Source organism: Vanessa atalanta, chromosome Z, assembly GCF_905147765.1.
Source record: "Vanessa atalanta chromosome Z, ilVanAtal1.2, whole genome shotgun sequence".
Classification (NCBI taxonomy): domain Eukaryota; kingdom Metazoa; phylum Arthropoda; class Insecta; order Lepidoptera; family Nymphalidae; genus Vanessa; species Vanessa atalanta.
In genome coordinates, this window is record NC_061902.1 from 4950594 (window position 1) to 4965099 (window position 14506).

General features: G+C 30.3%; 2 protein-coding genes across 3 annotated transcripts in view; both read left to right on the forward strand.

Moving 5' to 3' along the window:
* The first annotated feature begins 990 nt into the window (after positions 1-990).
* On the forward strand, positions 991-6532 carry LOC125076058 (probable NADH dehydrogenase [ubiquinone] 1 alpha subcomplex subunit 12). The gene is made up of 4 exons (XM_047687997.1): positions 991-1169; positions 1483-1608; positions 3300-3492; positions 6472-6532. Exons 1-4 carry the CDS (start codon positions 1056-1058, stop codon positions 6501-6503), a joined length of 465 nt encoding a protein of 154 aa, XP_047543953.1. The 5' UTR covers positions 991-1055; the 3' UTR covers positions 6504-6532.
* A 2072-nt stretch (positions 6533-8604) lies between these two features.
* The window catches only part of LOC125075972 (protein apterous-like), a 53997-nt gene continuing 48095 nt past the window's right edge, over positions 8605-14506 (forward strand). For both annotated transcript variants that reach the window (XM_047687863.1, XM_047687864.1), the window contains exon 1: positions 8605-8756. In XM_047687863.1, coding sequence (XP_047543819.1) covers positions 8721-8756 — 36 coding nt within the window. In that variant the 5' untranslated portion in view covers positions 8605-8720. The remainder of the gene's footprint in view (positions 8757-14506) is intronic.

Sequence of the window (14506 nt, forward strand, 5' to 3'; positions counted from 1 at the left end):
TCATGGCCGTGGTCAATTAGAATGTTTAGTGAAATGATCTATGTATTATTAATTTTTAAAAACCGTTTATTTAAAGCATATGAGGTACAATGACGCATAATAAAATATTTACAACCTTGGTAATTGTCTTCCTTTATAACCAAACATATATTCTTTTTATTAAACGGATGAGTTAAATTTAATCTTTTTTCTTATATTAGGCTGTGAGTATCCTGTATTTGTACTAAGTGGTTGTTAGTGAAATTAAATGATTACGTTGCTTTTCCTACTGGTTGATTTATTTCTTGTTCCTAGTAACTCCAAAAATATTATAATCTGTTGTATCTATACTATACACACGAAGCAATACCATTTTACCAAAAAGACGCGCTCTAAAGTGTATGAAATTTAGCACTACTAAAGTTTTCGTAAATATTTTTATAAAATATGCTTTAGAAATACATAAAAATGAAACATCACATCCACAACGACACGTTCATCTACATAATATTTAATATGAAACATTCATAGTTTGCCGATGAAAACACGTTATGTCAAAGATGAAAAAGTATGAAATTGTTTTTTACATTTGTTTTTTTTTTATTGTAGTAGTGACAAAGTAGCGTCCAGTTGAGCCCTATTTTTCCTATGTATCTTTCGAATCAACGCATCTAATATTTTATTAGGAATTAATTACGGTCGTATTTCGACTAATGGGCGACTAATACGAATTAAGGATGGAACACTAAGGAATTTTAAACCTTGTTTTAGGTGGTAAAGAGTATTTCGAACAAACATCATAGAACAATTTATTAGTATATCCTTATAATTGTATGTATGATTATATTTAGAGGATGATTTATTATTTTTAATTATAAAATTGCTAGTACGAACTGTTTTAAATTAAGTAAAACAATTTTCAACCAATCACTTTCAATATGTAAACTACTAAATATATAAAAAAAAACATATGTCAAATAGTTATACCAATATAAAAATTATTAGTTTCAAAGTAAATATTACGGTTTAATTTTATACAAGATATAACATAGTAGTTTTCATTCCAACAGGGTGATATGATAATAAAACTTTTAGCGCTTGATAAATGGGCTCGTCTAGTAAAAATTATATTTAAAAATGGCGGTCCAATTAACTCAATTTTCAAATTGTGGCGGACAGATACCCTAAAAGTAGGTTACTTGTATATTTTTTGCATACTAGAAGAAACATTAAATGGCAATAATGTATATTATCATATTTTACTTAATATGACATGTTTATAAAACTCAATATTACGTAATTGGATGAAATCCTGACCCAGTTCCTTTTCAATCATCAATTAATTCCGTAAGCGAATATAGAGCAATATTACAAACTATTTCACATTAAAATATTGTATTTTCTACTTTATAATGATTTACGTTAAGCATATTAAAAATAATTTTAAGCGTATTAACATTTCATTAAAGTTCAGCCAATAAAAGGGTTTCATTATTTTAACAGGACGGCAAGTTCGTAGGATATGATAGTTACGGAAATAAATATTATGAGAACCCAAACTACATGCTCGGGCGTAGTCGCTGGGTCGAGTATAACCCTAATGTAAAGTGGGACTACGATGCTAGTCAGGTAAGTGTTTGACGTCCTATGTAGTCAGAATGATTAATTTTTTACCAACGTTCATGATAAATTTGCTAGATACAGCTGTACTGCTTTACAAATAACCAACTCGATTACTTTGTGGCAGGGCTTGTGAGATTGCAAGCCCGGCTAGTAGTAGGGTCGTCAGGTACCCCCTCATCATATATTCTACCGCCAAGCAGCAATATTTTGTTTTGTTGTGTTCCGATTGAAGGGTGAGTGAGCCAGTGTAATTACAGTGAGATGCAAGGAACGGTTAAAATTTATTTCGTCATCTGTGTCTGTGGGGGGTGGTAACCACTTACCATTACGTAATATTTTATATTTAAAAAAATGTCCAATAGGTTCGAGCGTGAAGTTATATAATTATAGTAGTTAACCTTGCTCAATGAAAGGGTTAACTATTGCAAAACGCTTTTTTGAAATTGGACTTCCTAATCTTGCGATTAGAACTTTGAGAAATTAAATATTCCGCTTCATGTAATATTTCTATTTGCTCATCGAAGCCGATTCGGACTAGAAGTAAAGTTAAAGTTTCTCTCCCATTAAAACATAATTGTGTCAGAATTTCACCCCGAAAATTGACACCGTCACAATCGATCTAAACTTTATCGTTGTCGTTCATCCTATTTTCTATTCTTAGTAGAATAAACAATAATACAACGATGCATTTGCGGTTCGATCAAAGTAAAATCGTAATCGTAACCGATATAATTAATTAGAATTGCCCTCAGTTACGATTAATCAGAGCTATTCTTGTAAGATATAGTTGAAGTAGGAACGGTTAACGTTAATAATTATTAATACCAATATTTGCGCGTTAAAACTCAATGGTTCTCGCTTAGGTTACATAGGTCATCTCAGGTCGAAAATTTTAAAAGAAAATTAAGTATATATAAGTACGCGTTGAACGTTCACGTCAAGCTGTGCAGGCTACGTACAAGTCTGTATTATATTTTATTTCCAAATATTATGGCATTTGTAAAAGTTTTTAATAGGGTTAGTCCAATAAATTAAGAGTAAGACATAATTTTTAAAGTTAAATAATACGTTGTAAGTTAAACGATGTACGACCGCTTTAGTTTATCAGACGACGTACCTAAATATCATGGCTGTATCTGCGTTGTGTTTTCATGTTTCCCTTTAAAAGTAGGTACTTTAGTTGGCGTTATAAGCTATTTACTTATACAATGCAATATTTGAGATACGATGAGATATGATAACGTCTACAATAGATGGAGTCAATCAAATAAAACATCGTGAAAATTTAACCTAAATTATGTGCTACGATTATTTTTTTTCTGTCAATTTCAACCATCGCCATCATATTTCAGTCAATTTATCACTATTGTGTAAATTGACTGAAATATGGTGTATAATTATTTAAAGGTATTCCTTTAAATAATTATACACCTAAATTTTCCTCGTGAATCACTCCGTCCATTAGTGAAGGCCGTATGAAATTCAGTTTGGTAGTTTTTGAGTTAATCGCATAGAGGCGCGGCGGGAGAACTTTATTTTATAATACTTATGTAAAATTTCTCAAAAAAATATCTATCGATCTTAATAAGTTTTATCAAATCTCTGTTGAATCTGACATTAGCGCGTTCGAAAAAACAACTAAACTCTTCAAGCTCTATAATATTATTGTAGATGATCTAGGGCATCCTTTCAAACAGGTGACCGCAGAGTGGTTCGGCTGGTTGCATTACAAAACAGATCAGGTGCCATGTGAGGACTGCGCTAAGTATTGCCTCATGAGCTGTTGTTACGTACATAAATGGTTGCTTCCTCACTCGGAGAATTTTAGTGGAACTGATCAAGCATTCTATCCCTACAGTACTACTAGAAAACGATTCCATGTTTGGGACGGTAAATATTAATTTCCTTGTATAATTGTTATTTTTTTAGTGTATTCGTTTGTGTATTCTGTGTTGTTGATAAGAAAAGAATTAAAGAATAGTGGTCGAATACAGAAATTGTCATCATGTTATTTTAATTTTGGAAAATATATAAATCTAAATCATAAGAAAATATTTTAACAGTCACTTATTATGGGTACAAGCTTAATATGGGTATTATTGGAGTTTTAAATTAAATTATGCCAGGTCATATTTTCTATCGATAATAATCAATGAATTAGCATCGATTAAGTTCTTTTAGCTTTACTGTTCGGTCGTATTTGCTGGGTTCTAGAGCGCACCAAGAGTTTAAAGATGCCTGAAATATCTGTGTGAGTGCATATGTGTGAAACGTATATGTACACTATTCATAACAACACAAATATATGTAAATACGACCTTAGTATACCTAGTTGTCGTGCTTAAGCCATGCCATATTTTTCCCCATACATTCCTGAGCAAAATCTTGTAGAGGGCTCAATGTTACCTTTGTGGCCCTGTGTTTAGGTTATAAGGATGATTCCAAGGTCTTGGACTTTAATATAGGGTCGGACCTGAACGAAAAGTTGTTAAGTTTTTGTGTCAAAAAATTCTCATTAGCAGTTCGGAGAAAGATGTTAGCAGTGATACAAACCCGTGCGCGCAAAAGCAAAGATCCTGCCGTTGATTTCACTCCGCTCGTGTCCGATTGAGTTGTTTCTGCACTTATTTGTGTATTTTAAAATGTGCTAAGCTAAGTTGAATTTTAAAATCAATAATTTTATTAAAGTTATGTCGAAAGTGTTCTTTAAATCTCCTGGACCAATTGTCTGCTGTTTTACAGCAGACAATTGGTGCGTGGACGTTAGAGTTGTGATTTTGGAGAATGATCATTTATTTTTTAAGAAACATATACAATTAATGGAGAAAACACTTTTCTTGTCTAGTTAGTTTTGTAGGTTTTTTCCTGATTAAATTTTCTAAGACTTTAAAATAACTTTAAGAAAATTTAAATTTAAATAAATCTTATTTTCATTGAAATAAATCTTATGTATTTTATTATTAAAAACGAGTATATCCGCCATTCATATCAATCACAGCTTGTAGTCGCTGTCTCATCGATCCAACAAGGCGAGAGCTTATGTCCTGTGTTCCTCTGAAGCTCTCCCAAACACTTCGGTAATGTTCTAAGACAGCTGCTTTGGTTCTGTCGTTATTATTTATTTACCGCTGCACCATCAAACTCCATAGATTTTCGATAGGGTTTATATCCGCCGCTTTTACAGGCCAAGGAATCACCACCACTTCCCGGTGCCGATGGAACCACTCATCACATGTCACGTCATTACATTAACCGTCACTTAAAATAACGGCCGAATAATATTACAAGTTTTTATTCTAATTGTTGTAAAATTGCAAGATATTACAAGAAAATACATGATACTGACAGATTTTGACAATACAGTAGAAGATATAATATCTAATTTAAATCTTGTAATGACTAATTAGGCCATTAAAAAGGTTTCATCTTGATATAACACTATACGTAGTCCAAAGATGTTACGCTATTTTGAACCAAGTTATCATACTATGTTAGTTTAATTTTATATGGAGTTGTCTGTTTAGTGCTTTAGTTTCAAAAGGTACTAAGAGTTTACGACTTGATAAAGGAATGAATTTGAAAACTGACGAAGATTTTCTTACTCTGGCTGTACATTGAATAAATTGAACTAGTACGATTTCCTAATTGTTTATTATTTGTTGTGCGTTATCATTATTAGATTTTTTGAATATAATACTCGTAATTAATTACAACTACATATAATACTTTTCTACTTTTATTTTTTATATTAATAGTACGATGAATGACAACAAACGATACCCTTGGATCGTCTCACACTTTATCGTGTATGTATTTTTATTAATAACGTCAACCGACGTAATTACGCTCAAAGACCATAACGTCTAATGCACCGTTCGCACGAGCGCATACTTAATGTGTAAACGCGCGTTTTTTTTAAAGATTTGAATAGAACTTATGCTGAGAGTTTTTTCACCGGTCTACGCTCTATTTTAAGCTCCGAGAGTAAAGTCTCCAATCTATACCACATAGATAAATGTACATATACGATCAAACGAGCGCTTTATAAAGCTCTGAATCGACTGTTCTTACTGCTCAGTTCGGACTGCTTTATCGACAGGTGCGTACGTGTTTATTAAAAAATGATGTACGTTATCATTCTTAATTTATTTCCAGCGGGGGCTAGTAGCTCGTCTATGTTTAAAATGTTATTCAAAATTGATTAAAAAATCTACAAGACTTGGTTTTAATGTTTAATACAGCGTCACAATATGGCCTCTCGAAAATCGTTCATTTTTCACGTTAAGCTATCTTTTGTTGACTTTTTGGTATTCTTACAGAAGAAATACCTATTGATGCAATTTCTGTTGAATCCATCGCGCGTCCGTATCGAGCAACGCAATGGCACAAAGTGTTTATTAAAGCGCTCGTTTGAACAGCGTGATGCAAAGCGGTAAAAAAGCTCTGAGCGCTCTTTACGCTGTACTTTTATTTTAACTTTCGTACGGTCGCTAATTGACTTTTCTTAAATACTCAATGAGTATTTTTGAGAATTCCAGTGTTAGGAGAGTTAAAAGCTATCATATAAATGCTATCTGACTATAATAAAATATTTTCCCTGAGTTATTTTTAATTACTAACATTAGAATATTTAAAATTTTAATCGTGATTCTTATACTTAAAAGTGTAAATAATAAGTAAATTAAATAACTTTAAAGTAAAAAAGGTTACGTGATAAAAATTTATGATGGAGTTCGCTTATAGTTATTCTTATCGAATATTCTCTTTCTATATGTTTGGACCGTAAGTTCCATGCACTTTAGGGCTATTAAGTTAACAATGATTTTAAGATATTACTTATGTTGATTGATGCCTTATATTTTCTTTCAGGTAAAAGTTCATGTTCGCGTCTATCATGTTGAAAAAAAATTTAAAAATAAAAATAATAATAATAATAAATAAATACCAATATTTTTTTTAATTCATTCGTTTCATTTATGAAACAACATTATTGAACAAATATCTCAACAGTAAGTACAACCTAGTAACATTTTTCATTAAACTAAAAAGCTTACGTAAAGATGCTCTACATTATTCGTTTACATTTCATCCTTTTTCTAATATAAAGAATCGGAACCATTGTGAGATAGTCTCTAGCTGCTTGAGGAGAGCGTGGGGAGAAAAGAGCCGAGGGGTGATGAAAGCTTCGGTTTGGTTTGATTTAATTGCGCTATTTCTAATGAACATAATATTTCCTTATAATAGTATATAAAATTTTTGGACGGTATCTGACTATTTTTGCACGTGTTTGGTATTTTTTTTTAAATATAATGTTTAATTTATTCATTTGTTTAATGTAAGCATTTATTTGAACAAATTAATAAATGTTTCTTTATTCGTTCTATAATATGAATATTTTATGTCCAATATTATAAATTAGAAAGTAACTCTCTCGGTCTGTCCGTATGTCTGTTACCTTTTCACGGCCAAACCAATGAACCGTATTTGATGAATTTTGGTATGAAGCAAGCTTTTACTTTTATAAACCTAACACATGACGACTAACCATTAAAACGTGAACGAAGCCGCAGGCAACAATTAGTTATATATCAATTAATCTATTTTTAATAAATAAACGTAAGATACGAGAGTTTTCGATGTTCAAGTAAATTAGTATGTATATGTAAATTTAGTTTAAAGGTATTTGAAATAGTGTTATACTTAATTATGATATTAGTATTTCCGACAGAGGGTAAATCGTTTTCTATAATCGGTATGGATGCTATGATGATATCGTATCGTCAGCCCCGTCTTAAGGACACAAAGCGTGGAAGCAGAATTATGGAGATCTTGTCTTAGTAGATTTGGAAAAGTGAGGAAAAAAAGACATACTTCTTTACATAGGATCAGTAACCCCACTCTCCCCTTACCCTGTGAAGGAATACAAGGTAGTAGCGGGTGAATTTATGAAGTGTTCATTTTTAATATCTAGAGCAGTAAGTATATTTAGAGAAATCAATGTAAACAAATGAACTTTGAAGATATTTAATATTTAATCGGTATTTTATTTATTTTTATAGTAGGTATAATTTTATACTACATAGTATAAAACAAAGTCGTTTTCCACCGTCTGTCCCCTGTGTTTGTTTAGAACATTAAGATTACGCAACGGTTTTTGATGCGGTTTTATTAATAGATAGTGATTCAAGGGGAAGGTTTTTATGTAGGTATAATATAATTTTACAAAAAAGTCCGCGATGGCGTATTTACGATGTGATTTTAAGCAATATGGCATTAATCTTTTTCCTTATTAGGTTCCTTAAATACATTGTGCATTTAATAAAGATCAATAAGGCTCTTTACAGCATGTAATTTAAATAAATATTTGCGAAGATATTACAAGGTTTAAAATGCAGGGACATAGCGGTTTGTATTGTCTACTGAAGAAAAGCTGCGAACGTTGTATATAAAACTAACTTGAGTCACTTTTTACATTAGTGAATGTGACATTTATATAAGTTTCTATATTTTACTGTACCGAAACTTTACTTGGAAAAGTTAGGTTCTACAAATTGTATTTGAATATAACTTAATAATTCCTGCTGTAATATTAACTGAGTCGTTAGGTAACATTAGCACATTTTTTTTAACATTAGGTTTAACACCTATGTAGATATATTGTGTATACATTATACATTAGATATACTTTTTTATATTAAACTTTTAGTCTGCAGTAAATTAAGTGTTCAAAAATTCAGTAAAAATCTTCAAAATCATAATCAATATACCTACATCACGAATGTTCGATCGATCGCACTAAAACTATTTCAAGAGAGGCACTTGAGCGCAATTCGTTACAAATTTGCAAAAAAAGTTGCGTCAAAAATTCAATAACAACTTTTATGAAAAAAAAGTCGGCTCGTGTCCGCATCGACCGGGAGGCGGCACAGGGGGCGGAGTCGAGCCTCCTCCTCGAGGGTGCGGAGAGTTCATCGAGTTCGAGTTCTCGCGGTAGAGCTGCCACAGTCGCTCGCCGGACGCGACGCGCCGCGCACGTTATGCTCCGCGTGTGAGTGTAGAGTGTAGTGGGGCAGAGGCCCATACGTTCGAAAATAGAAAACGGAAAAATTGACCCCCAAATGGGAGTATACGAAGAGAGGGGGGCGATGCACTGGGTAAGAAGTTGATACTTTAAAAACTTTTTAACTGTCAAAACTAACTTTCAGTATAGTTTTTAAAACTTTTTTGGATTATGTTTTTATAAATAAGATAAATATTTTATTATTATATAAATTTAAGTTAACAAGAACAACCATAATCTTTGGGACCTATTAAGAATATATATTTAAAAGATTGATTAATAAATGACGGAATGTAATTTGTAATTAATATTTTATATTTTTTAATTAAATATAAATATTTAAACGGAAACAACATATACATACGTAACTATATATATATATATATATACGGTAATGACTAAATGTATTTAATGTAATAAAATAAGGCAAGATATAATTAAAGATATGTACAATTGTGTTAAACCTATAAAACTGAATACCATCAAAAAAATCTTGGACTTAAAATCAAATCTTGAAATAACTTAAAGTATCAAAGGATATCGTTGAAATCTTTTGAAGCTTTAAGTTTGAAAACATTATTTACGCGAAGAACTACTAACTATTTATTTTATTATAATAATCTTTTTTCCTTTGCGTATTATTTAAATATTTTACAGTACCTTAGAATTTTTATGTTATACATTAGCACTTATTAATAAAAATAATCCCCATAAGCTCGTAGGCGTTAAGTATCAACACAACATCATAATATTTATTTACTTTCCGTGTAGATATTTTTTATAAGTACGTAAAAAAAAAAAACTTTAGTCTTAACTTCTTGTAAGGACGTAAATGCAAATTAATGTTTTGATGTATGTATTATATCGTTGCAAAATATGCCATTAACTTTTTAGCAAGTAGCGTCGATAAAACTGAATACCAAATGTAGGTATAATAAAATTTGAAAAACCTTAAGACATAAGAATTCAATTTGGTCCTAAGTTTTTTTATCGTTGGTGGGTAGATAATTAACCTTTTGCCGACGGCTTTGTTAACACGACTTGAATTCATACACACGCCAACGTTATTTATTTATTTAAGTTTTATTTATTATACGCATAAATAAATCACAAACGACACGTTTAAGTTCTTAATTACAGACATTAGTCTTATTTATTGACGTTTTTAATAATAAAATATATAATTCCAAGAAATTTAAATTAAACTAAAAGAAACGAGTGTTTAGTGCTCTGTGATTGTATTCGTTTATGATAAAATCAGGTTAAGTGATAACTGATTTTGTGGTACTGTTATGTAGCCTGTAAAACTGAAGTAAGTTGAAATCGTTTGAAAGGTTTCAGGAATAAGTCGGAGGAAATTAGTTGATTATTTTATTTTATTACCACATTAATCTTTATATTTATCGTGATCGTTGTTATTTATTTTGATGCAGAAAATTTCTTATTCTTCTAAAGAGCATATTTAGGAAATTGATATATCGCTGAACTCAATATATATATATTTTTTTTTAATTGAGGTGGAGGTCGATTGAATAATATTTCTTTATTAAAAACTCAATTTGAATATCTGCTATTTACATGCGATGTTTAATAGTTTACGTACATACAAGTTATTTAATATTGTTTAGTTATTATTATTTTTATATTGTTAATGTTCGATAATACAAGATAAGGGCATATATTTGTATACTTGTTAAAATATATACAGTAATAACACGTTGCATTAGGCGTACAACCCGTCGTAGCATAGAGAGCGGCAGTTCGTTTTATTTAAGTACTAAACGTTTGCTAAATAAAGCGTCAAAACTGTACAACTTACCACAGATAATTTAACTGTAAAAATATTTTAGAGAAATTTTTGAAATGTATAAAACAATTAGTCCACCTTGTTTTATTCTCCGTTTGTAGTTATTTTTATGTTTTTAGGAATGATACCTAGAATATTTTACATAAACAGTTAGTATAAAAAGTCGTTTAATAAAGGTTTTAGTTATTTCAAATGTCATTTGACTTTTTTCGCAACATATTATAATAGTGGACGGAATTATATGGGCTAAAACCGCAATAACAAATGCTATAAACTAAAAAAAAAAAGAGATACAAACGTATCTAAATTGTGAGCGATTAAGTTAATATATATACTAAAAAGTTTACATATCAGTTTGCTTACTAAAAAGTTTTTATATTATTAAAGTTAAAGAATGTTCATAAGTAGTAGTACATGAATTAACAGTACATATCTACATTTTAACACATGGTTATAACCTTTGTGGATATTCCAGATGTTTATCGACGTTTTGAGAATTTATTTATCATATGCAACTGTTTGTTTAACATTATCAGATGAAAATATAGCTAAACTAGGTAAAATAAATTATTTTTAAAAAGCCATATTATATTAATTAATTTATTACACAATTATATTATAAGTTTTAAGGCTATTGGGCCGATTTTGAAATGTAAAGTTTTTTGGTTTGTTTAGGAATTGTCATTAACAGATTTCCAATGTTCAGAGTGACTCACCTGAGCTATTGAATGTAAGCTCGTCATATAGTCTTAGGTCCTGACTCATCTCTTCCTAATTGGATTGCCACCCCATTGTACGAATTATGATAACGCGAGATTAGAGGGTACAGGTGTGTTTACGCATAAACTTGTGCAGGATTATACCTAGTACGCATAAGGCTAGTCCATGAGTCTAGTAGCTGTTGTCGTGAATCGATAACATAATGAAAAAAAACTTTTATTATATACAGAACTTAAATTAAGTATCGTTATTTTAAATGTCCAGATAAATTATAATCCTCATCGAGAACTTGATTCGTAAATGCAAATACATTGATAGTTACATTTAGTAAACCATATCAGGTTTACGTTTTGAAGAACCAAACGTAGAATTTCAAATATGTATATTTATGATTTGTGGCGGACATATTTCGATGAGTTTATTTAAATTTCGAATGTGTTGGTAAAAATATAATTATGATACATTTTCATTGAATTCATATTTATTTATAAATGAAGACGGATTATTTTTCAATAACAAAAACTTAATTCCTGATATTTTGATGCGAAAATACAGAAATATTTGTGTGGTTGTTACTCAATCACGCTGGACGCGCTGGAGCGATTACTAGATATTAAATGTAATACTGATGAATTTTGTTGTAGCCAATAATATATAGTTTACCTATAATTATTCTTTAGCATTACTAAAATTTATATAATCCGTGGAAAGCGAGGTAAGGGCTGTTGGTACATAATATTAAGTAACAAAATGATTAACGATTGGATTACTAGAAATATTGTCAAATATAAAACAATTAAAACGACAATTGTTGTTAAGTTAATAAGCCAATGAGAGGTAGAGTTTGTACGGGAGGATGTTTGTTTTCCGTCGGCAAGTAATTGCGTAAGTAATGGCCTCTAGGCTCGAATATTTCAAGTCGTGCTTTCCGTTTTAGGTCTATAAACAGGTCCAACATATCACACACGTAACGTATGGACATTTGAAAAAAAAACATACTTCTTTAATTTGACTTTTGTAAAGTCAGATTTTGTTTTTAAATTATTTATTTATCTTTTATACGAATAAATACTTCGATTATCTGTTCTAGGTGAAAATAAAATCAAATATGATTTCTGTAAAATGTACATTGCATTGCATTGCAAAAATTACTTTTTAAAAACTGTAATTTTAACTGAAAGTAATTTTAAAATATACTTTAAAGATATTGTACGATATTCAATGTTTATTATAAATGATGTTCTCTATTAGTTTATTTGTAAATCATTGAAGAATATTTAACTAAAGAACGATTTATAAGCTATAAATTTATTGTTTAACGTTTTTTAATCCGTTATTTTGCGATAAAAAATTATGTTCTTTCAAAAGGTATTAAGCTTTTGGGGGATTTGGTAATTGAATTAAATTGGGTGTAATTTTCGCGCCGTCAAGCGCGGCGGAGCACAGCGTTTTTGAGACCCATTATTAGTTATTGCTCATTCAATTAAAATTCATGTAAGTAATAATAATAATTATGTTAATCAAAGTTATTCTGATGAGATATATCCGAATTTTATGATGCTGAACTCTTTTGAGATTTTATTGTTATTAATTTCTCGATTTTTTTCAGTGTGATAATAAAAAAGTTAGACGGCCGCGAAAAAAAATATTAAATTAGCTGTATTAATAAACTACTTCCGGAGTCTGTATATTGATCTCAATTTCAATTATTATATTAAGCCATTAAATTTGAGAAGTATCACCTTATTATGTTTATTTTTCATTTTAAGCGTAATACACAAAAAATACTGAACCAAAGGAACTTTCACATATAACATAGCTTATAATTGACTTTAGTTTATCACTAATCTGTATATTTTTTATAATATTAAGGTATATATTTAAAATAATAAATATAATCGTAATTGAAAAGGAAATTAAAAACTTGTACATTTAAAAAATATTAAGGCAATTTGCATCTACTATAGTATAAGATAAGTCCTAGTAACTACTTTATGTTTAAAATGATAGAAAAAAAAAATTAACGACTTGATTTCTTTTGTAGCGTCGTATTAATTCTTATCTCAAATATGATAATTATTTTTGTAAAATGTACATTGCATTTTCAATATAAAAAAAATCCTATTTAAAAACTGTAATTTTAACTAATAGTAATTTTAAAATATACTTTGAAGATCATAAACGAAACGAATCGCTGGCTAGTTGGGAAGGCGAAATAATTTGAGAAACACGGTGAGCAATAAAATATTTATACGAATAATATTTTATGAACAAAATATGCTATATCATAATATAAATTATATAAATTTAAGTCAGAACTAATTCCAGTACAGCTAATGGGTTTGTACATTTATAGAACTAAATTGAAGCTAAACGCTGATAATATTTTTAATCAACCGTGCGTAATTAAAGTATTCTTAGCAACAAATAATAATTTCTCTTTCTGTTTCCAATCGGGAACCGATAGTCACTATAAACTAGATAAGAAATCCAATCTCTCAATTTAATTTTTTATATTTCTACTTAGTATAAAACAGACGCTTGCCGTCTGTACGCTTAGATCTTTTAAACTATGCAACCGATTTTAATGCGATCTTCGTCAATAAACAGAGTGATTAAAGAGGAAGGTATATACGTATATTTAAAAGCTAAAGGCCTCCTCTCCCTTTGAGGAGAAGGTTTGGAGTATATTCCACCACACTGCTACAATGCGGGTTGGCTGAATACATATGTGGCAGAATTTCGTTGAAATTAGACACATGCAGGTTTCCTCACGATGTTTTCCTTCACCGCCGAGCAAGAGATGAATTATAAACACAAATTAAGCACATGAAAATTCAGTGGTGCCTGCCTGGGTTTGAATCCGAAATTATCGGTTAAGATGCACGCGTTCTAACCACTGGGCCATCTCGGCTCACGTACATTACATGCATATTATAGTAAAGAAAAGCAGAGAAATTCAACATTCCAAACCGTTATACGTTTGTACATCAATATAAAAGTTGTATATAGAACCTTTTTGTACTCGCGTGTAGCCGAGGCCGGTAGCTAGTTTTCGATATTTGAATATTTTTTTCTTTTAAATAAAATAGTATTTGGATGAATGGACTCTGTGAAACTTAAGGTGGTCTATTTTAACCATTTCTTACATAACCAATGCTGCGCCAGGAACTGCGATATTAAGTTCCTTGTTATTATTTACACTGGCTCACTCAGCCTTCAGCCGGAATATGAATGATGAGTGGGTAGTTTCATTGGTTTCATCTAGGCACAAAAACTTCTTAATAATTCTTGTAATATCGAGACGTAAAATTCGA

Bases quoted from the DNA above. Each gene is read 5' to 3' on its own strand.
- LOC125076058 (XM_047687997.1), top strand. From the start codon at position 1,056: ATGATAATAAAACTTTTAGCGCTTGATAAATGGGCTCGTCTAGTAAAA. The intron at 1,170-1,482 runs GTAGGTTACTTG...TTATTTTAACAG, and splicing joins GGCGGACAGATACCCTAAAA to GACGGCAAGTTCGTAGGATA. The intron at 1,609-3,299 runs GTAAGTGTTTGA...CCTTTCAAACAG, and splicing joins GGGACTACGATGCTAGTCAG to GTGACCGCAGAGTGGTTCGG.